The sequence below is a fragment of the Hemicordylus capensis genome, chromosome 1 (genome assembly GCF_027244095.1).
Source record: "Hemicordylus capensis ecotype Gifberg chromosome 1, rHemCap1.1.pri, whole genome shotgun sequence".
NCBI classification, from domain to species: domain Eukaryota; kingdom Metazoa; phylum Chordata; class Lepidosauria; order Squamata; family Cordylidae; genus Hemicordylus; species Hemicordylus capensis.
The window spans coordinates 312,872,306-312,899,012 of NC_069657.1; the positions used below are offsets into that span (position 1 = coordinate 312,872,306).

Consider the following 26,707-nt stretch of genomic DNA (forward strand, 5'->3'; position numbering starts at 1 on the left):
GAGCTGCAGAGCATGATTGATGGTCATGATTTTCCTGGTCTTACGATCTAGCGTCTCTAGCTCTGCCTGGGTCCAGTCTATTGTTCCTGCACTGTATCTGATAACAGGTATAGCCCAGGTGTTTATGGCTTGTATGGTGTTCCTGCCATTGAGTTTGGACTTGAGGATTTTTCTAACTCTCCTGATGTATTCACTTCCAATTTTTCTTTTAACTTCAGTGTGTGCAATGTTATCAGCCTGGAGAATGCCTAAGTATTTGTAATGTTCTTTCTCTTCCAGGTTCTTGATGTTGCTTCCATTGGGCAGTTCTATTCCTTCTGTTTTTCTTATTTTTCCTCTGTTCATTATTAATGCAGCACACTTGTCTAGTCCAAACTCCATTGCTATATCGCTACTAATATACGGACAGTGTTTAGCAGTGATTCGATTTCTGACTGGGACTTTCCATACAACTTCAGATCATCCATGTACAGCAGATGGTTGATTTTACTTGATGTTTTAGATGTTTGGTATCTGAGGCCTGTTTTGTTTAGTATTTGTGAAAGTGAGGTCATGGCAATTACAAACAACAGTGGGGATAGTGAGTCCCCTTGGAAAATGCCTCTTCTAATGCTAACCTGTCCAAGTATCTCGCCATCGATTGTTAACTGTGTACTCCACATGCTCATTGCTTTTTTAAAAATAAATATCTGAATTTTTTGCTGACAACAGTTGTTTCTAAACATTTTAGTATCCATGTGTGAAGCAATGAATCGAAGGCTTTCTTGTAGTCAATCCATGCAACACTTAGATTTGTTTTTCTTCTCTTGCAATTTTCTAAAATCATTTTGTCAATCAGCAGCTGGTCTTTTGTGCCTCTGGTGTTCGGGCAATTTCCTTTCTGTTCAACTGAAAGCTATTTGTTAGTTAATAAGTGTTGCATCACTTGATCTGCTATTATTCCAGTTCATAATTTGAACATGGTCGGCAGGCAGGTTATCGGTCTATAATTACTTGGAACTGCACCTTTTGCTGGGTCTTTCATTAGGAGATGAGTTTTCCCAGTTGTTAGCCATTGTTCAATTTCACCGCCTTGCAAAATGTGATTGAACTGTTTTGATAGTTGTTTATGAAGGCTTAATAGATGTTTAAGCCACAAGCCATGCAGTTCATCGTCGACTGGAGCAGTCCAATTTTTAATTTTCTTTGCTCTTTCACTTATTAATTCTGGTGTTATTATTAGATCTTGCATTTGTTGGTTACATTTTTTGACCTCTTTCATCCAGCCTGCTTTTTTATTATAATCTATTGGATTGTCCCATAATTTCCCCCAGAACTGCACTGTTTCTTCTTTATTTGGTGTTTCTATGTTTCTTGCAGTTTCTCTTTCTATGCTTTGGTAGAAACGTCTCTGATTTGACTGGAATTGGAGATTCTGCCTGTGTTGTGTACGTTGCTTCGTATCTGCTAATCTTCTTTGACACTGCTGTTATTTGCTGCTTTATTATTTCCAGGACTTCTCTAATTTTCCTTGAATCTAGGTGGTATTTTTGGATCAGATATTGTTTGGTGTTTTCATTCTTCAGCTTCTTGTCTTTCATATCTTTCAATTTACTAGCATCTGATCTAAGTCTGGCGATTTTATTTTCTAATCTAATCTTCCATTTAGGTGATGTACTACTTTCTTTTTTTACAGGTCCATTGATCTTATATCCGAGCTCTTGTGTTGTTATTGTTGCTGCACTGTACATTAGTTGGTTTGTTTCTTGCAAATTATTGGTTGTTATTTCTGCAAGTACAGCACTGACATCTTTTAATGCCTGAGCAAGTTGTTTTTTGGCAACTGTTTTTAGAGCTGGAAGTCGAACCCTGGTGGTTGTTTGGTTCATGTGCTCAGTTATTTTTTGCTTTAGTTCTTGTTGCTTTTCTGTTAAAAGGCATTCGGGTTTTTGAGGTGAAGGCACAAGGGAGGTTGCCTGGTTTTGATTTTGAAACAGTTCAGCAACAGTGGCATCCTCTATTTCCAACACCTCCCCCACCTGCACCTGAGCAACTTCTTCAGTTGGTGGTAATTCTTCTTCCATATCTTGAGCCTGTGTTGCTCTTTGCAGTTCTTCCAGCTCAACTCCTGTGAATACTTTATTTCTTATTATGAATCTTCTCTGGTCTGCTAGCCTTTGTTCTGTGATTTCTGTATCTGGATGCTTCTCTTTCGAAATTTGGTACATTCTTTTTAAATAACCTCTTCTAGTTGGACTAGACTTGTAATAGCAGATCATTATTTCGTTGTTGGCATTTTTCATATACTTTTTCCGGTTAGGCGACGTTTCTTCCAGTAACCTTGCAGTCTCCAGTCCTGGTTGCTCAACTGAAGATCCTGAGTCCTGTAGCCCACTTGCCACCAGATGTCCAGGGACTCCAGCACCTGGCGTGGTCCTTGTTGACCCGGGCGACGACCGATCCAGTATAGATTTATTAAAGTTACGTCTCACCATATTGTTGATGGGAGAGGCACTCTTTGTCTGGCTCCTCTGGTGAGACCTGTCCAGTATGGTTGGACCTCTGGCATAGCTCTCACCTTCCTCAGAGCACGCAAGCCCCACAACCATGCCAAGGTAGTGCGTTATTATTATTATTACATTTATATCCCACTCTTCCTCCAAGGAGCCCAGAGCGGTGTACTACATACTTGAGTTTCTCTTTCACAACAACCCTGTGAAGTAGGTTAGGCTGAGAGAGAAGTGACTGGCCCAGAATCACCCAGCTAGTTTCATGGCTGAATGGGGATTTGGACTCGGGTCTCCCCAGTCCTAGTCCAGCACTCTAACCACTACACCACAGTGGCTCTTTATTGAAGTCAAGAAGGTACACCAAGGACTGAATTACATGTTATGGGTAGCATCATTTTGCTGCCTAAATACAGCCCACTTGTCATGTCCTGATACCATCACATGGTACATTTTGTGTTCACCCAAACCAGTTATATGGAGCAGACATGAGGAAACACACGGCACAACAATAGGAACATAGGAAGCTTCCATATACCAAGTAAGACCATTGGTCCATCATTTTCATCATGCTTCGGGATTATACACTTTGAAATGGCATGGGGTAAAGGCCATCTTTCCTCTGTCACAGGAACAAAGGAAGCTGCCATATACTGAGTCAGACCATTGGTCCAGCTAACTCAGTACTGTCTACACAGAGTGGCAGAGGTTTCTCCAAGGTTGCAGGCAGGAGTCTCTCTCAGCCCTATCTTGGAGAAGTCAGAGAGTGAACTTGAAACCTTCTGCTCTTTCAAGAGTGGCTCCGTCCCCTGAAGGGAATATCTTAGAGTGCACATACATCACATCTCCCTTTCATATGCAACCAGTGCAGACCCTTCTTAGCTAAGGGGACAAGTCATGCTTGCTACCACAATACCAGCTCTCCTCTCCCTATGTCACAACACTGTCACAACATGGACAGGTTTTGCCACAGTGGAAATGGGGGGATTTGTCACAGGGATGCCTTTTTGTGTGGGATCCCTATGTCATTCAAGTAGAAACATAGAACCTGTACAGGCATGTAGAGACCTTACTGGTGGCCAGGGGACAAAAGTGCAGCCAGGGAGCTTCCAACTTGTGCCCCAAGCTGTGCCCCAAGCCATGCCCCAGGCTGTACACAGAGGCCCAAAATGAAACGAGGTGCAGCACTCCAGTAGCGCTCGCAGCAGTGAGGTGGGGAGGCAGCAGCAAGAGCCCCTTCCATGGGCCCGCCTACCGCCCAAATGACATGGGCCATTTTGGGCCCATTTCGAGGCTCTCTGCGCACGTGCATGCAGAGAGTCTCAAAATGGCCCGAAAATGACCCAACCTGTCATTTGGGTGGCAGGTGGGACCATGGAAGGGGCTCTTGCCACCATCTCTGCCACCATCATGGTGGCAGGTCCATCTGCTGCTCAAATGGCAGAGGCCCGAAAAGGGCGGAAAATGGCCCAACCTGTCATTTGAGCGGTAGGCTGGCCTATGGAAGGAGCTCTCTGCCTTTGCCTCCGCCTCCCCCCTCACTGCTATGAGCACTGCTGGAATGCCGCACCCCGCCTCTGCTACCGCCATGCAGTGGCGGTTTAACAATATTTTTACAAAGCAGAAGACGGTGACTAGGGGGAAACTAGCCTTGGGGGCCCTTTGGAGGCCCCTCAGACCCTGTGGGCCAGGGGACTTTTGTCCCCCCTTGTCCAATGGAACCTATGCCTATGAACCTGTAATTTCATCCTGAGAACATAAAAAAATGAAGTGGCACATCCGTTTGGAGGAAACAGCTCTGCAGAGGTATCTGTCATACCTCTCCTAATGAAAGGCAGATTTCTATAAATCACCACCAAGCTTTTTGAATTTCTCTCTTCAGTTTCATTGAAATGCTTCACTTAAGGCAGTAATCTAACTCTCACACTTCGAAGGCATGGAAATCATCACACTTAGCAGTCAAAAGAAATGCATTCTGTTTCTTCTGTTGTACAGGAAACATTCTGGGAGATTTCGGACACACTGAATTTATAAGATTTACTTTGGAATTTCAGCTGTTAAGGATATTAACTTTTGTCATCTCCAACACTGTGCAGAAATCTCAGGTGGCGAACAGCTCCATCCTTAGATTTCCTTTGCCAGAATTTAAAGTGCTTAGGGATGGAACAAGCCAACACCAGAACAACTTCGCAAACAGTGTTGTCCCAGAAACTTGCAGCAACACTGAACCAGTTGGCAGTTTCAGGCAATTGCGATGACACAAATATTTGTAGTTGTTATGTCAAAGTCTCTTTCAAGTTATTTCATTTTAATTTCAATTTACCTCTACTATATTTTCATGAAATACTGCATTTATTTACAATGTACTTTCCAAATTTCTCACTATTCTACGCATGACATTAATCCATAACAAAAACCTTGAATGAAATTACTTGTTTGGATAGATCATTTGTAGATAAAAGGGCACAATCCTCCAGGACATCTCCTAAACCAATTGCACTGATAAGCATGGATACGGCACATTTGTGCAGTTTACATTCATTTAAACAGGCTAATGCAGGAGATGTTTGCAGTGGACTATGCCCAGAATTAGAAGCTTCAAGATCTGAAATGATCACAACTATAATGAAATTAAATGAAGATATATTAAATCCTTTGAGTAGATGAGTAAGTCCTAAAAACTGTAAACCAACCAAATTACCACCAGCTTGAACATGTAATCTTCCTTTATTTTTATCTGTTGCTCTGACGTTTTAGGTCTCATAAAGAATGTATGATTCAAAGGCTTGCTTTCAGCATTTTTAAAAAGGTTAATTGGTCCCCAAACAAAAAAGTATTGTCTCACTTGCTCTCATTTCACTGTTTACGTGAATTTTGCTTTAAGGCAGTTAACGGTAAGATGACAACCATTTCCAGCCGGATGGTAAAATAAATTAGAAAAGATAATTTCAGTGATATTTTATGGCTACTTTTATTGTCTTATTAAAATAATCATTTCTGTTCTCAGTCCAACAATAACAAGTCCTCTTCCTGAGCAATGTCTAGTAAGTCTCCATATATGGCATTTGCTGAGACTGGGTTTAATGAAAGCCTTGGGAAAATATCAGACAACTTAGTGATCTCAGCTATGTAAGGAGAAGGTTTAAAATATCAATCATGCAAATAAGAAAAAACAATCTCATATTTGATCAATCTTTCTTGCTTATACAGCACACATAGGTAAACACTGTGTGCTTGAAAAAGATGTTTCAATGTCATATTCACTACTGAATGCCATGATCATACAGCACAGAATACAGAGGGTAGCATCCAGAGCATGTGTAGGTGTTGCATAACTGCAAGCCATTTGCCCCTGCTTGCCCCCTCTGAAAAGCCATTCCTGAGGTCAAGGGTGAAAGGTCAAGCCGTCAAGTTGATTTCGACTCCTGGCGCCCACAGAGCCCTGTGGTTTTCTTTTGGTAGAATACAGGAAGTATGAGATGATGCCTTTCATTATCTTCCTATATCACTGCTGCCTGATATAGTACCAGCGGGGATCTGAACCGGCAACTTTCTGCTTGTTAGTCAAGCATTTCCCCGCTGCGCCATTAGGTGGCTACGCTGAGTGTAAACAAGTGAAGTGGCACAGGTGACAGCAGGAGAAGGCAGGAATGTACAGAAACCAGATGGAGACACCATCACCTCACACTGTTGCTAAGGTTCTCTAGACCCCAGGAATGGCTTTTCAGAGGGCTGCAGGAAGGAAGAGGGAAAGCAAGCAGGAAAAATGGCTTTTATGAACACTGTTGTGTCATGCAGCTAATATATAATAATAATTTATTAATATATAGTTTTATACATTAACTATTTTAGTATATAGTTAATATATAGCAGAGTAATATTTCTTGTGCTCCTTCCATGGCAGAACTATAAAAGGCATGTGCACATTTGTAGATTTGATTCTAAATGCAGCTTTTGGTATAAAATTTAGAAGAGGAAAGAAAGGGTAGAGTTACAGACCATCTTGCTTTGGGCAGTGAACAGAGGGGACCAAGATACCCCATGGAGTTGGTTAATAAGGTATGCTCACTTGTACCCAACTTTAGGATTTCTTCCCAGTGTTGTGCATTACACAGTACAATACAAAACATCTTCTGCTTCACTTGGTTTCAGGCAACAGGACAAAGCTATTTGACAACTACTAACATATCAACCTGGGTGTTTTTGTAGATCACAGCTGGAAGACCACAGTTGGCTCACTCACAATCTATTTTTGTACAGACATTCACAGTGTGTAAACAAATAATAAAATGAAATTGAGATGGTTGGATGGATAGCTATAAATGTTACCTATAAGGACAGTTGGCTTTAGGTCATTAACAATGTCTTCTAGATTTTTCTTCTCATCATGCTGATGGGCAAACCGTTTCTTCTCAGTCGTTAATGAAGCACGGCCCTAAGATAAAGAAGAGGATAAATTTATTAAAAACAGAGACTTGTATTAGGCTTCATTCTAAAAAATTTCTTCAAAAGCTTGCCTATCTACTTTCTCTCACCTTAGCAAACTTAGTCAACTTGACCATGCCTGCCACATGTCATACATATGAAAGCCATGATTTGAAAGCACATGATGCTTCCTCCAATTACGGCAATCATAGCCCAATGATATATAAATTTATTCTGAAGTTAATCCCAGTGGCCTACATTCAAAAGTGTGTGCTAACACACTGACATAACACAATGACATTGCACAAAGAACAGCTGTTCCAGTCCAGTTCTTGAGCTAGCAGGAAATGTTGATACATTGTGTATAAGATTGCACAATGTGCTGCACAACTTTGTACATGTCCCAGAGGAGATCTTCTATTAAGAGTACTTATCAGGCAAGAAGCATTCCCATGATGTACAGAGTTTACCATGATCCAATCCTAACATTTTACAATACACTTCTCAAACTTGTACATCTCAAAAATCCATCACAAATCCCACCTCCCCCATTACTACACCTTTCTCACAAAGTAAAAACTCTTTCTCCTAGCTGGCTGATTCTTCTAATTTACCCATACAGAGCCAAGTTCTTTTGGAGGGTTCTTAGATCCTGCAGTTCAGGCCTAAAGGTAGCAACAGAGCTGGTATTTGGCACTCAAGAGGGCCCATTCTCCCATGGCTGCAATGCACTGTGACAGTGGGAACAGATCATTGTTTTTCCTGCCTCCAAAACTGATATGTTTTGTCCCTCCACTTTCATCCCAACAAACTTCTGTCAGTGAGGGCCCACTCCTCAAGGGGGCAAAGCCATAGAAAACTGCCCTAGTCCCACCATGATTAAAAGTGAATAAATAATGTTCAGTTATATGCCATGATTCAATCAACTGAAAGAAGCACAGTTCACTTTTCCTCAAGCTGGAAAGATTCTGTAATGCATGCCTTCAATCCGTGGATCTGTATAACTCCACTAATGCAATTCAGAGAAATGGACTTTTAAAAACAGTCCCAATGCAATTACATTTTCAGTATAGAAACCCACATATACACAAGTTGCCAGGTTTGTGCCATGGTGCAAATTACCTCACTGCATTTGTTCTCTTTCTCCTTTTCTCCCCTTGGTCAGTAACCACAACTTTTGGTATTTATATAATGGAAGGCAATTTATTATCAGTAACAGTAAATGGTTCCAGGGAGCCCACAAGACGTTGTGTAGTTTTGTCACATGGCAAGCAATAAATATCTTGCTCTATGCTATAGTATGCCAGCTTCTCTTGACTCACCCTTGATTTATGGAGTAATCACCATCATTTATCCCCCTCTGCTAAAGAATTATTTATGGACTGAATTACAAGATTTTAAGGTGGGTGTTAATATGTCCTCATGTACTTACAAAGGTTTTAAGCATTTTTGTACAAATGCTACCACAGAACTATTCCGATATACTTATTTTATTTAATTTATTTGATTTATATACCAGCCTTCCAAAAATGGTTCAAGGCGGTTTACATCAACATAAAAACAAAACAATTAAAATCAGAACTAAATCAATTAAACAATTAAAATCATTTAAACATTAAAATCATTAACCTTAAAATCATTTAGAATCAACATTAAAATTTAAAACCGAATTTGAATCTAAGTTGGCCTGAATACGAGAGATTTTGTACACAAAAAACTCATTAAAAACATCACAACGAGTAATTGTTGGTTCCAAGTACCAATTCAAGAGGGAAGGGGGGAAGGGGCACACATTAGCCCCTTCACAACCCTAAACAACTCCACCAGACGTGAACTTGTGGGCACAATACGGGAGGGGGAAAAATCACTTATTTGCTGCACGTATCACCTGAGCATACATCTTCAAATGCACTCTATTTAGTAATCTGTTGGATTCAAGTCAAGTCTTTCTCCACTTGCACTCTAGTCGTCTACCTCGCCACTTCAGCACCTGTAGTTCTTCCATAAAGCAAGGGGCCAGTTTTGAAGTGGGTCAGAGAGGACACCTAGGAGCGATCGTGTCCACTGCCATGGTGAGTTGATTATTCCAATCCTCCTCCAGAGTGTCGACAGGATCACCAGCAGAGCCAATACTAAATCCCTCCAAGGCTTCTTGGAATCCTATTGGATCCAGAATCTTCTTGAGCGCACCATCCCAATGGGCCTCCTGCCCCTGTGGAGTTGGGACATGGTCACGAGTCCAACCTTAACCAGATGATGCTCCATCCATGACAATGGGGAAATCACAGGAGTCCCCACCCATGGAACACCACCCTGTTCAGAGTGAAAGACCAGATCAAGCATGTGACGAGCAATATGCGTTGGTCCTGAGACAACTTGGGATAGGCCCATAATTGTCATGGACGCTATGAACTCCTGTGTCACCCTGGAGAAATTGGTCCCAAAGTAGACATTGAAGTCCCCCAGCACCACAAGCCTGGGAGACTCCAACGCCCAGCCCGAGACCAAGTCCATCACCTCAGTTAGGGACTCCATTGGACAGCAGGGCAATTGGTAAACCAACAGAAGTCCCAGTCTATCCCTGGTCCCCAAACTAGGTACACACATTCAATATGGTCAGACACTTCAACAGGCATCTTGGCAAGGGAGATATTGTTCTTATAACCCACAGCCACTCCACTTCCCCACCCACATCCCCTCCCCTGCTCATCAACAGAGTACCCTGAAGGGAGAAGGTGGGACCAGACGGGTATTATCTCCGTAATACATACCAGATCAGCCCTGTCATCCAGAATCAGATCATGGATGATTTCAGGTTTATTCTGGACCAACCCGGCATTACAAAGGAGCAAGACAAGGCTCTGTGGTGGCTTGCATTGCTTTCCAAGGTCAAAGAGCTGGCAGGACAGCCAGAAGGGGAAACAGCAATTAAGTTTCTTATTTCCCTTCCCCTGCAACAGCCTGCTGACCTGTCAACGTTACTTCTTCTGTTCCCCACCACCACTGGAATAGCTGCCCCACAATCAGTGGATTCAGCCCTTTTCCCCTTCTCCAGACAGACCCAGACACTTTAAAGCTCAACTCACCCAGGATTGCAAACAGAAGCCGAATTAAAATACCCACCCACCTTTACACACCGACGAGGGATCCTGAGCCAAACAGCTTGACTCTTGCCCTCATTATCCCCCCAATTGGCTCCCCAAAGAGGTGACCCCCTTTGCAGTTCCCCCTTCAGTGGTGGGCCCACCGCCACAGGCAGCGTTCCTATAAAGGCCCAGAGGTAGGCAGCTGACCCTAGGAACTGCTGAGTCACCCACTCCTGGCCCAAGTCCTGCACACACTTCCCACAGGTGTTACCCAGAGGCAGCACGCAACAGCCTCACAGTGGAAGCAGAAGCAGGCCGGTAATAGCAGAAGGAGCCAAAAGCACACACTCAGTCTCTCACGGCACGGAAGGGGAAGCAGATGGGCTCTTCCTTTCCTCTGCTAGGCTGCTACTTGCAACTAGTTTCCTTTGTGGCCAAAATGGAAAATTCACATCCTCCCTAGACCACAGTACCTTTGGTCACTTTTTGTCATGCTCATGATTACCAGTATGACTGGGTGAAGGACATGGTTGTTTTTAAACACTCCAGCAGGTGTCACTGGAATTTTAAATGTAAAGTAATATGTAACACAGTTTTAAACTGCCCCCATCAGCAGTGTCATGCAACTAGCTTACACAAACAAAAAATGTTTGTTTTCTAGTTAGCAAATATATTCCCTATTTATTTCAAAACAAAGTATTTTAAATAGAAAAATTGCCCAAGTGTTTCAACTGTGTACATCATGCAGTTACGCATTCTCTCTCTCCCTCTGTCTGTTTAGCCCACAGTCCTCCATTCATCCATGAACAGTTAAAATTCATCATTTTTAATTAGCCTAATACAAAACAAATCTCCCAGTTTGGCACCTTGGTTCATGCTTTAGTTACTTTTTAAAAATTGCCATTCCTTCATTCTATTCCACTGTAATTCACTGATAAGCCCACAGGTTGCACAGCCTAATGCAGACGGTGTCGCTCTGCCTGCACTGTGGCAGGCTCCTAGTGAAGCACTGGCAGCTTTGTGCTTCACTAACACTAACACACTAAGCACCCAAACTCTGGAACATCACTTGACCATCAGCTGTGTGTTTCCAATATAAGTAGTGATTTTAGAGTGCAGGCACGGTATGTGAAATATTGGTGCTCATGAGCAAAAGTGCAAGACCGCTAGCACAGCCTGCAGCAGCACAGACTGATAGGTACTGTCAGGCATGTGGGCCATGTCGCGTCAGGCTACACAACTTGTGGGGCCACCATTTCTGAGGGTTTGTATTATGTAGTGGATCAGTTTGCTACATGTTACTGTGATTGAGTGAAGTCAATTCAGACGGTGACAATGATCAAGTGAAGCCAACAGCAGCAAATCTGCAGACACGGTTCCTCAGATCTGCAGATCACAGTTCCTGCATCTTCACAGCACCATGTGAAAGCACATCCCACCTCAAATCAAGTCTCACGGGGCCACCCAGCAGCTGTTATCACTCCTGCATACATGGCTGTAGTGGAAGACACCAATTGATTGCATGAACTGGTACTCAGCTTTGTAAGGAAAGCATGAGAATCCAGCAGCAAGTCTGTGCTTGTCTTTTTTCCATTAAAACTTAGCATAAAGATTCTGAATGCAAACAATATAGAGAAGGTGACTAAGTGAATTGCATTATCGTAATTTTTGCTTAATATTAAGTAGCTACAAATAAATAAAACACCATCTTTTAGAAAACATTTAGCTTTATTTTAGCATTCAGATCCCCCCCCCCGCTCAGTTCTGGCATGTAGAAGCAATGAGGTAAGAACATCTGATGACATCTCTCAGCAGCTTTGAATTTCTAACCACTGCTGATATCACAGCATGTAGAACTTGGTCTCCTCTCTGTCTATGTAATAGAGTTATTTGAGGCAACACAGCTGAAGTTCGTGTAGAAGTCTGGCATACATTAAGGAAAATATCAGCAGGAAAATATTTTAATATCAGCATTTCTTTTCTCATTTCCATAAATAACTTTATGTTCACTGTAAACATAAGGTGATTTATGGTGCTTAACGCACTTGCATACAGTGACATTTTCATGGAAGATACAGCAAAGTTAAACATCTCTCTTCATCTTGATTTTAAATGACCAGCAAAAAAAATCCAAATAATACCAAAAGCACTAGCAGTTAATTTCTCCAACAGAAACATCAAAGTAAATCATGGGAATAACTCTCTTTCTGAAAACCACTGATCCAAATGGCAGTTTTACTGGGTCATGTATCCAAGTCTTACACATGTAAGTACAAGGAATAAAAAAGAGACACTTCTGGGACCTAAGAACATCTAACTGGATGCAAGATTATGGCTGTTTTTTGCTTCAACCCTAAGACCATAAGAACAGTCCTGCTGGATCAGGCACAAGGCCCTTCTAGTCCAGCATCCTGTTTCACATAGTGGCCCACCAGATGCCTCTGGTGAGCCTACAGGCAAGCAGTATGTGCATGCCCTCTCTCCTGCTGTTGCTCCCCTGCAACTGGTATTGAGAGACTTCGTGCCTCTGAGGCTGGAGGTGGCCCACAGCCACCAGACTAGTAGCCATTGATAGACCTGTCCTCCATGAATCTGTCTAAGCCCCTTTTAAAGCCAGCCAACCTAGTGGCCATCATCACATCCCATGGCAAAGAATTCCACAGATTAATTATGCACTGTGTGAAAAAGCACTTCCTCTTGTTGGTTCCAAATTTTCCAACCTTAGGTTTCATGAGGTGACCCCTGGTTCCAGTTTTGTGTGTATGAGAGAGAAATTTTACTCTGTCCACCCTGTCCACCCTGTCCACTCCATGAATAATTTTATACACCCGATCATGTCTCCCCTTAGTCACCTCTTTTCCAAGGTAAAGAGCCCCAGATGCTGTAGCCTAGCCTCATAAGGAAAGTGCTAGAGGCCCCTGATCATTTTGGATGCCCTCTTCTGCACCTTTTCCAGTTCTACAATATCCTTCCTAAGATACGGTGACCAAAGCTGTACGCAGTACTCCAAATATGTCCGCACCATAGATTTGTATAAGGGCATTATAATATTAACATTTTTATTTTCAATCCCCTTCCTAATGATTCCTAGCATGGAATTAGCCTTTTTCACAGCTGCCGCGCACTGAGGCAGCACTTTCAATGAGCTGTAGGATGTCTCTCCTGGACAGCTACCGACAGCTCAGATCCCATCAGTGTATATGTGAAGCTGGTGTTTTTTGCCCTGATGTGCATCACTTTACACTTGTTTACATTGAACTGCATTTGCCATTTTGTCGCTCACTCCCCCAGTTTGGAGAGATTTTTTTGGAGTTTCTCACAATCCATTGTGGATTTCACTACCCTAAATAGTTTAGTGTCATCTGCAAATTTGACCACTTCGCTGGTCACCCCAACTTCTAGATTGTTTATGAACAAGTTAAAGAGCACTGGTCCCAGTACCAATCCCTGGGGGACCCCACTTCCTACCTACCTCCATTGTAAAAACTGTCCATTTATTCCTATTCTCTGTTTCCTGTCCTTCAACCAGTTACCGATCCACATATGAACCTGTCCCCTTATTCCATGACTGCTAAGTTTACTGAAGAGCCTCTGGTGAGGAACTTTATCAAAAGCTTTTGGAAGTCCAAGTATACTATGTCAACTGGATCACCTTTATCCACATGCCTGTTGACACTCTCTAAGAACTCCAAAAGGTTAGTGAGGCAAGACTTTCCTTTGCAGAAGCCATGCTAGTTCTCCTTCAGCAAGGCCTTTTCTTTTATATGCTTAACCATTTTGTCCTTAAGTATGCTTTCCATCAATTTACCCAGCACCAAAGTTAAGCTAATGGGCCTGTAATTTCCCAGATCCCCCCTGGATCCCTTTTTGAAAATCGGAGTCACATTGGCTACTTTCCAGTCCTCTGGTACAGAGCCTGATTGTAGGGACAAGTTATATATTTTTGCTAGGAGACCGGCAATTTCACATTTGACTTCCTTCAGAACTCTTTTGTGGATGCCATCTGGCCCTGGTGATTTGTTAATTTTTAGTTTTTCAACACAGTTTAGAACATCTTCCTTTGTCACTTCAAATTGGCCCAGTACCTCAGCTGCTAAACCTGAAAAGCTCAATTTTGGAGAGGGTATATGGTCAGTATCCTCCACCGTGAAGACAGATGCAAAGAATTCATTCAGCTTCTCTTCAGTTTCCTTATTCTCCTCTGCAATATTATCCTTCTCTACAATATTGTAGAGAATTACATCCTTTTTACATGTACAATAAAGATCAATTTGTATTACCTTCACTATCAATCCTTTGGAATCAACCATCCATATCTTTTGGGCAGCTTCATCTTTAGGCGTCCCTTCCTTTTCCATGGCCATAATAATTAGATTGGCTATCCCCAAAGCTGCCTAAGAAACACAAGGGGAAGAAATGAGTATATGAAAGGAAAAATACAAATTATATGGTGTATCTCTTTTGGGTAGAGAGGGAGAGGTATCCATGAGCTATGGAGTTTTATCCCGCAAGGTCCTGCACAGGTGCAGTACCCAGTATTATGAATACCATGCCAATCACTTAAAAAGATGATATACTTATTACATCTTTTAAAAAGTTATGCGCCCTTTTGGGACAGGGAACAATTTTCTCATACTCTTTATTGTGTAAATAGTATTTGTTTTTATTAATAGTTTCCTTCATTTTTCACAAGTGAAATATTGATAAAAGAATTTAAGAAAAACAAAGCACTGATGAATACACAACACAGGGAGATAAACAATGATTGACATTTCTAAAAAAGGGGGGGGGATAAAACAGTGTAATATAGCAGTGTAGAATAATGAACACAGAATATATTTCCAAAGTACACTATGTCCATGTAATATGTATGTTGAATGGTCAGGTGCATGTTTGCATATGATATTAGTGGATCCCAAGGGCAGGATCCAGCCTAAGTCATTTACTGAAATAAATCTGATAAGTTTATTCAATAAATGTATTTATCGAAATAATAATATAAATTAGTCATGATTAATTTCAGTGGGAATTAATAACAAACAGCTGGATCTGCTTCATATAATTATTGTCATTTAATAACATAGCACTTATGAGAGCTGCATTGGCACAACATAAATGTGGTGGTGTTTGCACATTGTACAAGCGTTCTTCCATTGCTTCATCCTTAGGATCCTCCTCCAGTCTATAATGGTGTTGAATGCAAATATCTGCACAAATCAGAGAATCCTCCTATAGCCTAAATAAACACTAGGAAAATAGATAAAAAGAAAGCAGGAAAGAGAGAGTAGTACAGGAGAAGTTATACCAGGTCCTCTAATTGCTTTACCAGCTGATTTGGAAAAGTCACTTCTAGTCTTCCTTTAGGCCTCTATCACACAGTTTGGAGGGCATGGGCTGCAAGATGTTTCATTTTATGCAAGTATAAATCAATTTAATCTTATATGACACTTAAAACATCACAGCAAAAATGACGAGATACATATTTTAAATCAGATTGACAATAATGGACTATTCAGAGTGGCTTGTGAAAAACAATGAAAATATTACCATGAATGATTTGTTACCTGCTACGATTTCTAAACTGTTGCAAATTGGATATGTTCATGAACTATGTTGCCAGAGCTTGGCTACTCTGTGGTGTCAAATGAGATAAAATTGCCAGTGGGGCCATGCATGGTGCACATTCAAGCCACTTTGAATGTACATTTTATGGAAAGGCAGGATTTGAATTTAATAAATAAATAAGATGAACCACTTATGTGACAAGGCCCTCACATTCTGTGTATTTACTGTCCTTTCCTCTTCTAGAGAAAAAGCTGAAGATGCTAACAATATGTGGATTAGAAGATGCTTCTAATATGGATTAGAAAATGCTTCTAATATGTGGATTTTGCAAACCAAACTTGTCTTTCCCCAGACCGTCAGTCTCAAATTCCTGAATGATTTTCAGCTCCAGGAATGATATGCTCTACAACTCTTTCAACTGATCAAAAAACAAAACCCTATCTAAAGACAGAGATAATGAGGCTGTTGGATCCCAGCAGTGCTGCAATATTAAACCCATCACCGAAGCCCAACTCTTAGCTGAGGTTAAGGGCGCAAACACACTCTTAACCCAGCTCCTGGGATTGTGTGTCAGAGCGAGCTGCTTGCAGCTCACACTGACACAGAGACGGGTGCCTAGTGTACCTGTCCCCTGTGGGAATCCCCTAGTGTACTGTGCAGGGCGCCAGGCCTGTAGCCAGCTAGTGGCATGGCGCGTACGAGCCCCCCCCCAATAATCTTTCCTCCCCAGGTGGCTGGCGGTTCTTTCAGTGCTGCTTCTTAGCTGAACAAAGCTGCTGTAGAAGGTCCATTGTTTGCTAATTGCTTGCCTAATTGCTTCCCTGATCTTGGAAAGAGACAGATCACAATGCTGATTGCCTGCTTGATGAGACTCAAGTTGTTATCAGCTATTTTGCCATCCTCCAGGGAGCAGGCAGGGAAGAGAATTAGAAGCGACTGGTGGGGGAGAGCTGCTGTGTGTCTCACCCCCATAGTTCTGTGTGAGAGTTCGATTCTCTGCACTCTGCAGCAAAATGTGACTTTCTGTACCCTGAACCTGGCAAGCAGCACTGCAGGGAGTAAGTCTGATGTGGGGGGTGAGACCAGTGAGTTGGAATAAAACGATATAAGAGGGATATAAGAGGGATATGGGTGGGACCTAAAGCAAGCTCTGCTCTGCTCTCCCAAAGTGAAAGAAAGATGTTTTTAAAGATAACAATTGCTTTTCAGCTCTTTTCAGTATAAAAGTTTAAAATCCATTTATTGATTGCTCATTGGTGCAATCAGAATGCAGCATGCTCCAGCTATTGAGAAAATGGGGACTTTTTTGGTTGATTTGAGTGGGTCTTTTTGCTGGCATGCATTGTTGACCCATTTTATATTTGTAAGGTATTCCCCCCTCAAGGCAGGGCAGAGCTGAAAAATTCCTGCACATGCCCAATCCTGATTCCTGCACATGTGCAGGTGAAGTAAATTCACATGCACATGTGAAGTAAATCATGTTGAATGGACATAGTAAACAGTGGAGTTTCCAGAGCTGCTATGTTCATTTTTCATATGCTGCCTTTGGTAAATTCAAACCTAAATTCAGTGGAGAATATATTATTGAGTGTGTGCAAATTGTTTCTGTGTTGTGGTTTTTGCTGCTGTTTTATTTCTGAGTCTGGTTTGCCATGTGCTTGCTAATTGTGGGCATAAGACAGGAGAGCTGCTGCCAGTCAACTTGCAGACCAGCAGGCAAGACTCTTAAGTGGACCCCTGTCCTGGTGCAGGGCAAGGCAGTTTTCTGTGTTATCTTTTTATAGCTAAATATTTATTAAAGGCAAAAGTGCACATTTGGACTCTTGAGAGGCAGAGTGGGGAGTGAAATTTTATTGTGAAATGTGGACTTTTATTGCATTTATTACATATTGATTCAGAAAACTGCAATTTCTGTTGACTTTTACACTACTTCAATATAAATATCCCAGGCTGCAAATTGTTTTTAAAGAGCCATATAACTCCCCCCCCCCGACTTCTGGGATCCCCCCTCCCCCCCAAAAAACTTTGAGGCTAGCTATGGGCCTGCTTGGCACACTGTGGGATTCTTGGAGGCCAGGATGAGTCTTGGCCTCTGTTTACCCACACTGCCAGGAGCAGCACAAATAGTCATCTGTGTTGCTCCTGGCAGTGCTGGTCATGTGGATGCACGGCTTGTGTGCCACAGGGGCTCAGAGTGGTCATCTGGGGGAAGGTAGGTTGAACCCTGCCTTTCCCCCTGCTCGCCTGGCCACATGCACCCACAGCTGTGTGAATAGCCCCAATGTCTGGTTTGCAGGGGCATATCTAGGGTGGGGCAGGCAAGGCACGTGCCCTGGGCGCCACTTGAAGGGGGGCACCATTTTTTGAAATTAAATTATTTTTTAAATGGCCACTGAGGGAGCAGGGTGGGGGGCAATTTGGGCATGTTGCTGCAAAATATAAAATATTATAAAATGTTTAAAAACATTAAATTTTTTAAAAGGCCACCAAAAACAAAATTTGCCACTGTGCATGCTCAAATGGCCTCTGCATGGTGGCCATTTTGTTTTCAGTGGTCATTTTTTAAAATTATTTTTTAAAACGCCACCGCACTTGCTCAAATGGTCCCTGTGAGGCCCTAGAGGACAGCGGGGGGAGGGGGAACCTTTGCAGACCCCCCCCCATGGCCTTTAGGAAGCCCCCCAAAGGGGCTACAGGTAAAAAAAATAAATAAAAATATAAGTCCCTGTACACATATTTAGTTTGGCACTGTGTACAGAGAATCAGGGCTTGTGAATACTAAGCTGAAGCTTATGAGCTAGGATTGTATTCATTTGCTCTTACTTTGCTTCTTGTGTTAAGTGAGTTAAATGTGATATAATATAATCAATAATATAGCTATTAATGGTGAGTTTGTCCTTGAATCAGTGTGAAATCCTTAGTATTAAGGCCCACTGGGAGTTTCTTGCTCTCTTTCTCTCATTTTAACTGTCTTTCTGAAATACTAGAATATATTCCAAGCAGTGACACAGTTTACTTTGCATATCCTTTAATTATTTTCAGAGTATCTGGGAAAAGTCAAATTCTCCATTTATTTTTAAAACTTATGTATAAGCGATGCTACAATGCATAGTAGAGAATTAGACAGGCACTTCTGTTTAGTTTTCCAAGTACACCTCCACATAGTATTTGGGTATTTCAGGAGCCCCAGCATACTGAAATTTGTAGTTTCCCAGCATTTTTTGGTCTGGCTACATCCACTGCTAAATAGTTTTTGAAATATTAAAAGATTAATGAGCTTGACTTGTATTTTTGAGCTGATATTATGGTAAAGTTATCTGAAAGATGGGTGTCAGATGTTTGGACAGGGGGCACAATTTCAGTGCTTGCCCTAGGCACTATTTCCCCTAGATACTCTGCTGGTTTGGGGCAGTTGCCTAAATGTCTCAGATGCCTTTAGGTTCAAAAGGTAAAGACGAAGTGTGCCATCAAGTCGGTTTCGACTCCTGGTGACCACAGAGACCTGTGGTTGTCTTTGGTAGAATACAGGAGGGGTTTACCATTGCCTCCTCCTGCACAGTATGAGATGATGCCTTTCAGCCTCTCCCTATATTGCTGCTTCTGCCCGAAATAGGTGTACCAGCAGGAATTCGAACCAGCAACCTCTTGCTTGATAGTCAAGCATTTCCCCACTAAGCCATTAGGTTCAAGGAGCAGGTTTATTCACTACAGAAGATCTCCTCACACAGAACCCAGGAGATCATCTCTTCTACACTGTGGGCCAATTCACATCTTATGGGTCTTTTGTATACGTATAATAGGCTTTATACATACGAATACAAATATGAAATATGAATGCAGTCAACAACTTTGTTACAATGATATGTTTGTCAAGACACAGAGGAATGAAAAATGGCTGAAGCTTTCTCTTGGGTGTACCTGGGCTTTTCACCTTCATTCTGTGTAGCTCAGAGTAGAATTTGGTCTTGCCTCACCTTAGAAAATAAAGTGATTTAAGCATAATTACATTATGTGTTTCCCACTGCAGCATTACAAGGATTCTTTTGAATAGTCGAGAGAGAGTGATATATCAGTTCTGACGGAACTTCTGTGAATCTTGCCTTTCTATTGTTTATGTTTCTTAGATGGCCGTGACACATCTATAAGTGCTGGAGCTGACGTTTTCTGTATGGGCTCATTTAGCATCCATCCTCTCTGGCACAACATTCTAGTCTTATTTTTGTACAGCTTCATACTTTTCAAATCTGACAATGTCAAGGCATACATTTCATGCACCAGTTCATCTGCACTGAACTTCCCTGTAATCCTTGAGGAAGACTCCCACTATCTGTAGCTAATGAAGCTGTTTTGGCTGAGGTAGAACATGGTTAAGGCAACACTCCTGCCAAATAGTTTTGGGACCAAACTTCATGAGAGGCAGAACATCTGAGACTTCATTTCCCAATATTTATGAAAAGTAGCTGTAGGAGTGCCCATTTGCTCTCAGGTACCTATATTTTTACCTGAATGGGGCAAACAGCAGCTTTGGGGGTGGGGTACTTTTGATTAGAAAATATCACTCTTTTAAAAAAAAGAGAGAGAGAAACTGAGGAGATCTAGTCATAGATCTCATTATATTATTATTATTTGTTTACACAGTCATTATCTATCTATCTATCTATCTAATTCTATTAGACATACCCGTCGCTAATCCGATGTGTGGCAGCTCTTGCGAGAGTTCACGAGCCAGGAGAGGGAGAGAGGAAAGTGACGGTGGCGGGGAACATAAGGCCAACAGACAGGCCAGTGAACAGGCAGGTAGGTGGGTGGGCAGAGAAAGCAGCGGCAGCGGTGGCCAGGGGGGTGAGGAGAGAGAGCAAAAATGGCAGCAGTGGAGGGGAGAGGAGGGAAGAAAGTGGCAGGAGGAGAGAAAAAGCGGTGGACGGCCAGGAAAAGTGGCTGGCCAGACAGCCTGCCAGAGAAAAAAACATTGGAATGGGGAAGAGGGAAGAGAAGGGGGGAGGCTGAGGAGAACTAGAGGCAAAGATGCTCTGCGCCTGGGTCAACTAGTACTACTACTACTACTACTACTACTAGTAGTAGTAATTATTATTATAACAACCTCTTAGTCGATAGTGCTTTCTTAAGTTCTTAAGAATCTTACATACATTATTTCAGGAACACTTCTGACACTGAGGTCAGTATTATCCTCATACTAACTTGGATATCAGTATTATCCTCATACTAACATATTATCCCCTGCTAACTTGGCAAAGAGGCACATTTTAACATGGTGTTTCTCTTTATTTAGCAGGGGAGAGTAACTGGCCCTGTCCACCCACAGCACAGTACCTCCAGTGACTGTTGCTGGTGTCTATCTGATGTATCTTTTTAGATTGTGAGCCCTTTGGGGACCGGGATCCATCTTATTTATTTATTATTTCTCTGTATAAACCTCCATGAGCCATTTTTTGAAGGGCAGTATAGAAATCAAATACATACATACATACATACATACATACATACATACTACAGAGACTGTGCAGTGCCTAATGCCACCAGTTCACAGCTAAGATTTGAACAAGGAAATTATTTACTCATAACTCAGATTGTTAGTTCCTACTTTTCAACCAAAACAATCTTACTATTCTACTAGTCCTCTCATTCTATTAGTCCTCTCCAGCAAGATTCACTGCAAACACACACACACACACACACACACACACACACACACACACACACACACGACAAAACAAAAACCTTCTGGAGCACAACATTTTCCATGTCTTTTTCATTTAGATACTACTTGCAGGCTCTCTGAGCCTATATCCTATGAACAGGGTATCTCTCAGAGACATGCTGGAACAATGACAGAAACCTGGAATAGGCAAGAAATACATTTCTTCAAACAGATATTCTAGAGCAACTGTTACATTGCACCTAATGGACCTCCTCTTCCAAATCCTAAAAAAGATGATGTGAAATATAAGCTGCAGTCTCCAAAAACTCCAAAGGTTGAATATAATATCAAAGACTACAACAGAAGTAGACATAAACAGCCTCTGAGAACTTAAAGCTGCCAGTCTATTGGCTGATAAGTATGTGGTCTCTATGTACATATTATGGTAGGCTTTAAAGGAAGAAAGTCATTTAGTTTCCAACTCCCATTTAGTTTTTGTTCATTAAAAAAACCCAATCAAAATCAGAGAGAAAGGGGGTGGGGGTAGATAGAGTGCTTCAGAAGATGCTGATCTGAAGGAGGCTGCAAGAAGACTATCAGGATGGGCCCCAAAAGAATTAATCTGACATCACTACACAAAGCCTATGAGCACAGAGGTGATCTCAGGGATCAGCAGTGGATCCTTCTGAGGGCTCTGGGGGCCTTGGCAGCTGCCCAATAATACCAGACCCAAATACTGCCCAAGCACAACATCCAAGATTACACTTAACCATGAATGGCAAAAAATTTACTTTCAGCATAACCAGTGAATCAATCAGATTCCTGAGATGGAAGCAATTACTTTTTAAAGAGCAAGTCTTCAGTTCTCCTGGTTGAAGCTGTAGCAGTACAATTTGGCACCAACAACAGAGTGAATAAAGTATGCTCCTAGACACCACAAGCACAATCCAATTGCACTACAGGCACAACACACATGTGAATTTGCAGAGCCCTGTTTCTCACCTCTCCCCACTTACATATGCAAGTTATATCTTGCAGGGTACAAAGCTTAAGCACTGGATGGAAACTGGAGAGGCTCTAAAATCCTGCCAGCTGTCCGTGTGTGTGTGTGTGTGTGTGTGTGTGTGTGTGTGTGTGTGTGTGTGCTGCAGGGAGAAAACAGGGCTTTACTGAGCCATATCAGAATAATCTGACTCGGGCACTTTTGCCCAGAGTTTGAGTAGACTATGGTCCATGAGTGCAACATGACTTTTCACAGTCATTTTCAGCCACTATGATGAAGGAAATTATGTCACCAATTACTGTACCCTCTACATTGTTTACTGATGGGTCATCCACCCATTGGGTTTCCACTTCATTGGGCTTATGAAGTGCTACAATATATTGTATACAATATAAGTGCAAAAAATATTGGCATTTGATAGATGGTAAGTCTACCTTTGGGGTTCCATGTTCTGGCCCAAACATACATGTGTATTCACCTGAGGGTGGGTGGGTAGGAAACAGCAAAAGAATTGCACGGTAGATGTACTGAAATGCCATACCTCTCCTGCCCCCTGGAACAGTATTGTGTGATCTGACAATTTGTTGTTAGTAATACGGAGAGCAGCAAGGAGACCCGCAACAGCGACAGATGCTGTTCCTGAAATACAACATGAATTTATTTGAATAAACTTGAAATAAACTTGTGTCATCACTAACGATCAGCAACAACTTCTCTCTCACTCCTTTGTAAACTTTTTAAAAACCAAAGTAGTCTTTCATGGTTCTGTTCTCCGCTGTTATTAAACTGCAGCACAAGTACTCATACTGCACTCATTATGAATAAAAACTAAACATTATGAACATTATAAACAAAAACAAAAAGGTCGAAGGCCCTTTCTCTACAGCACTCCCTATCCTTTTGGGAAATGTTATCTTTATTTACTTGTGGTCATATATCTGAACATCCAGGTACTTTGTAGCAACATGTATTCTCTGTAGTTCATGACAGTGAGAATCGCTATTGTGAGGAAGTAGCATTTTAGACTTGAGAACAAATGTTGGCCAACATCCAGGCTAACCCTGTACTGACACGCTAGAGCTTTCCATTGTGTGGGGAGGCACAGTTTTCAGCAATCCCCGCTTCCCTCTGCAGCCTCTTGCACCTCCCAAAACTATGTTCCTGAGGGTCTTGTAATCAGGGACATAGTTTTGGGAGGCACAGTAATCTGCAGAGGAAAGTGGGGATTGTGGAAAATCACACCTTCTCCATGCAGCTGAAAAACTTGGCACATTGGCACAGGGTTGGTCTGGATGTCAGCCAATATTTTTGGCTGTAACTTAGTTTAAAAAAAATAAATGTTCAAATAAACCATACCTTATTTTGGCTAAAGCTAATTTTTGTATAAATATATATAACTAGGTCTTCAACTTAAATGACAAACTGAAATAATATATGTTTGATATTATGCTTATTCTAAAAAGACCCAGTTTAATAGCTTTCAATAGTACATGTGTTGAAATCAGAAGAGGTTTCTTCAGGGCATTATATGTGTGGAAGTTGCCTTACACAGACTATAGAATTCTTGTAATGCATTCAAGTGAGCCTACTGCGTAGGAAAATGTTATTTAGTGGGCATAATTGCTATCAAGAGTGCTAGGGGGTACATATACTGGAAACATAAATGGAATGTTATTGTACACAAGATAAAGTTTCAGCATGATCAACCTATAAAGTAAGTTATTCCATTGTGAAACTATACCTTTTTGTAAGAACAATGAGGGAAACACACTGTTTTGATAAGAATTAAAGAATGAAGTAACCTGTAATTGAATACAAATGCTTTCAAAATAAGCTGTCTCCAAAAATGTACGTCATCTGATCTGATCAATACATTACTGGTTACATATTATTCCCACAAGGCTTGTGTCCACATTAAAAGTATGAACACAGTAATGAATCCATAAATGGGGTTATGCAATTGCACAATATATAAGAATTCTATGAACCAAAAGGAGGAAGAAATGAGGCTTCTGGACACAAGCCTTGACTTTTCACGATGAAGAACAGGCCAAGGAAATGAGAGGGCAAAGGAGGGAATAAGGCCACACATAGGCTCCATCAAAAAGCAAAATCCAATCTGCAATGTTGCTGTCCATATATGTTTTAACTGTGCAGCAGGGAAATTTGCTCTTTTGTAAACTTTAGAATTCTTCAGCACAGAATTCCCACATTTGCAGATATCACATCTAGGGAAAGGGAACATTCCCAGGTGTTTTCAATGCTAACACGACAGATCAGTTTAATGTTATACATACCGCAGTCTGGCAGTGACATGCAGTAAGATATTAGCATAGATAAAGCTTAACACTAAAGATTTAGCAGATGATTTTTTTTTTTAAGTGCAGCAACTGTGCAGTTACTACTCAGTAGTGCTGTGAATTTAAACTCCCTGCCCCCTTTAAGTGGTAGTTCTGTCATGGGGGTAATGTATTTTCCCAGTAAGGATGACACAGTATATAGCTGCTGGAAAAATTAGATGCACCCTTCCAAACTGCAACTCAATTGCAAATGTAAGTCGAGTGTGAAAGCACAAATATCACTGCCTAATGAAGTGTGACTGCTATGAGAGAATTGCCAGTGCTGCTGACAGGTTTGACTAAATGCAGTACTGGTGTGTGGCAGGGAGGAGGATCCCCTTCTCCTGAAAGCCCTCTGTGTCACCTGAAAAGCTGTCCCTGAGGGTCACGCAGTTCTCAGGGACATTTTCAGGTGGCACAGAGGGCTTCCGGGGGTGGGGGGGATGCCATCAAAATTCGCGCACACACCTCATACAAATGCCAGCGCTGCTTTACTCAGCAGCAGCACTTCTCACGTCGCACTTGCACTTCATTAGTCAGGATGTCAGCCAGCATTTGGAAGACGATGCATTTTCTACCCCCAGAGAACATTGCCCCTCGTTATAAAAGAAGCAGCAAGACTCTTCTCTTACATCCCCATTACATGTAGACTGCAATGCAAGTGCAACGCTTAGTATAAAATAGGCCTTTTAAATAAGCTGGCATGACCTTTGGGCTCTTCTCCACAGATGCCTTCTATTTACCTCAGTGAATTTTAACTAGCTTTGATGAAAGAGTGGGACGGACTCAGCCACAGAGTTCCATCCCATGCACAATAGAAGAATGCTGAATTCTGCTTAATCCTCCAGGGACCAACATACTCCTTCCCACACAGAACAAAATGTCAGAATGTCCTTAGTAAATGCCAGACCGTCAGACGGGGTGGCTCACTCCGTAACTACTCCTTAATTTGTCATATACTTAATATGAAGCATCTGATACTGGCCTCGACTCTCACAGCAAGCACACTTGGAAATTGCTTTCAAACTCATTTAACTGTATGTCAAAGAACAAGGAACAGTCTGCTCTTCACAATGCTGTGGGTTCTGCCACAATTGTTATCATATTTCCCCTTGCAAACAGGCACCTGGAACTTCAGAAACAGAAAAACTGCTTGTGGTGGGCAATTTGGAATGGGGAAAAGGTTAAGCACCCACTTCCCCTTGCCGCTTCTCCATTGTCTCCTCTCTTCTGCACAGGGTGAAAGCAAAGGAAACAGAAACATTGAACGTTTCTCTTGACAAGATCAGAGAGATCCTCATAATGGAGATAGGAATGCTGCTTTTTCTTTTTATGCCATGATAGAGCTACTTTTTATTACTGGGTAAAATCCTAAATCTACAAGCTGTAAATCTGGAGTAACTAAAGTATAATCAGTGGACTAACTAATCAAGAAATAGTTTGCCAATTGCCCTGGTGACTACAATGTTCATTTCCCATGATGTAAAATACTAACATCCTGCTTTTTAGCACCTCATGGGCTCTCAAAGCAGCTCACAAACATCTGTTACAACAATAAAATTAAACAGGGAGCCAAACTAAAAACCAGAAGCCTGATATGGAAATCACAGAATGGGGGGAGGGAGAGAGAAAGAAACTAAACCAATTAAAAACAAAGTGAAACAAAAAGGTTTTGGTACCACACTAAAGTGCCAATAAAGAGGGGCAAATTGGGCTTCTCGAGGCAGGGAATTCCTCAACTTGGGTGCTGCAACTTAAAGGACCCTGTCCTGCACCCCAGCAAACTGGATCCAGGGATGGATTTCCAATAGGCACCATAGGCTGGGCCTAGAGGCACCATGCTCTCTGGGATGCCAAAGTAGTTTTGGTAGGGTTGGGTTTGTTTTGTTGTTGTTGTTTTGTTTTATCAATCTTCTCCAAAATTAGTGACTTTGTATTACTTAGTATTGTGGGAAAACCACCTGAGAAAACTCTCTAAAATTTCTTCTTGTGAGAAACCCTGAAATATTCTCCAAATTTCCAGCACTAATTCAAACTGAAAGGCAGGGTAGCATTATGACTGGTGGACTAGGCAAGGGGAAGAGGGTGTGCTGGGAGGTGCCAGACCAAGAGGCATCTGAGGGTTAAATGTCCCTGACTGGATC

The 26,707-nt window shown here is 41.8% G+C and overlaps 1 protein-coding gene and 1 long non-coding RNA gene across 12 annotated transcripts in view; one reads left to right on the forward strand and one right to left on the reverse strand.

Moving 5' to 3' along the window:
• ME1 (malic enzyme 1) overlaps positions 1-26,707 on the reverse strand; it is a 309,975-nt gene that overhangs the window by 25,394 nt on the left and 257,874 nt on the right. For all 7 annotated transcript variants that reach the window (XM_053287114.1, XM_053287115.1, XM_053287112.1 and 4 more), the window contains 3 exons: positions 22,766-22,863; positions 14,278-14,391; positions 6,816-6,921 (listed from right to left, as the gene is read on the reverse strand). In XM_053287114.1, coding sequence (XP_053143089.1) covers positions 6,816-6,921; positions 14,278-14,391; positions 22,766-22,863 — 318 coding nt within the window. The remainder of the gene's footprint in view (positions 1-6,815; positions 6,922-14,277; positions 14,392-22,765; positions 22,864-26,707) is intronic.
• The window catches only part of LOC128341061 (uncharacterized), a 138,096-nt gene that overhangs the window by 19,779 nt on the left and 91,610 nt on the right, over positions 1-26,707 (forward strand). Inside the window, exon 3 of one of the 5 annotated variants that reach the window (XR_008314179.1) lies at positions 20,237-20,378. The exons of 3 other annotated variants lie outside the window; for them this stretch is intronic. This is a non-coding gene — a long non-coding RNA (uncharacterized LOC128341061). Of the gene's footprint in view, positions 1-15,805; positions 15,838-20,236; positions 20,379-26,707 lie in introns of those variants that run through there. One more of the 5 variants, XR_008314181.1, reaches the window with a different exon arrangement.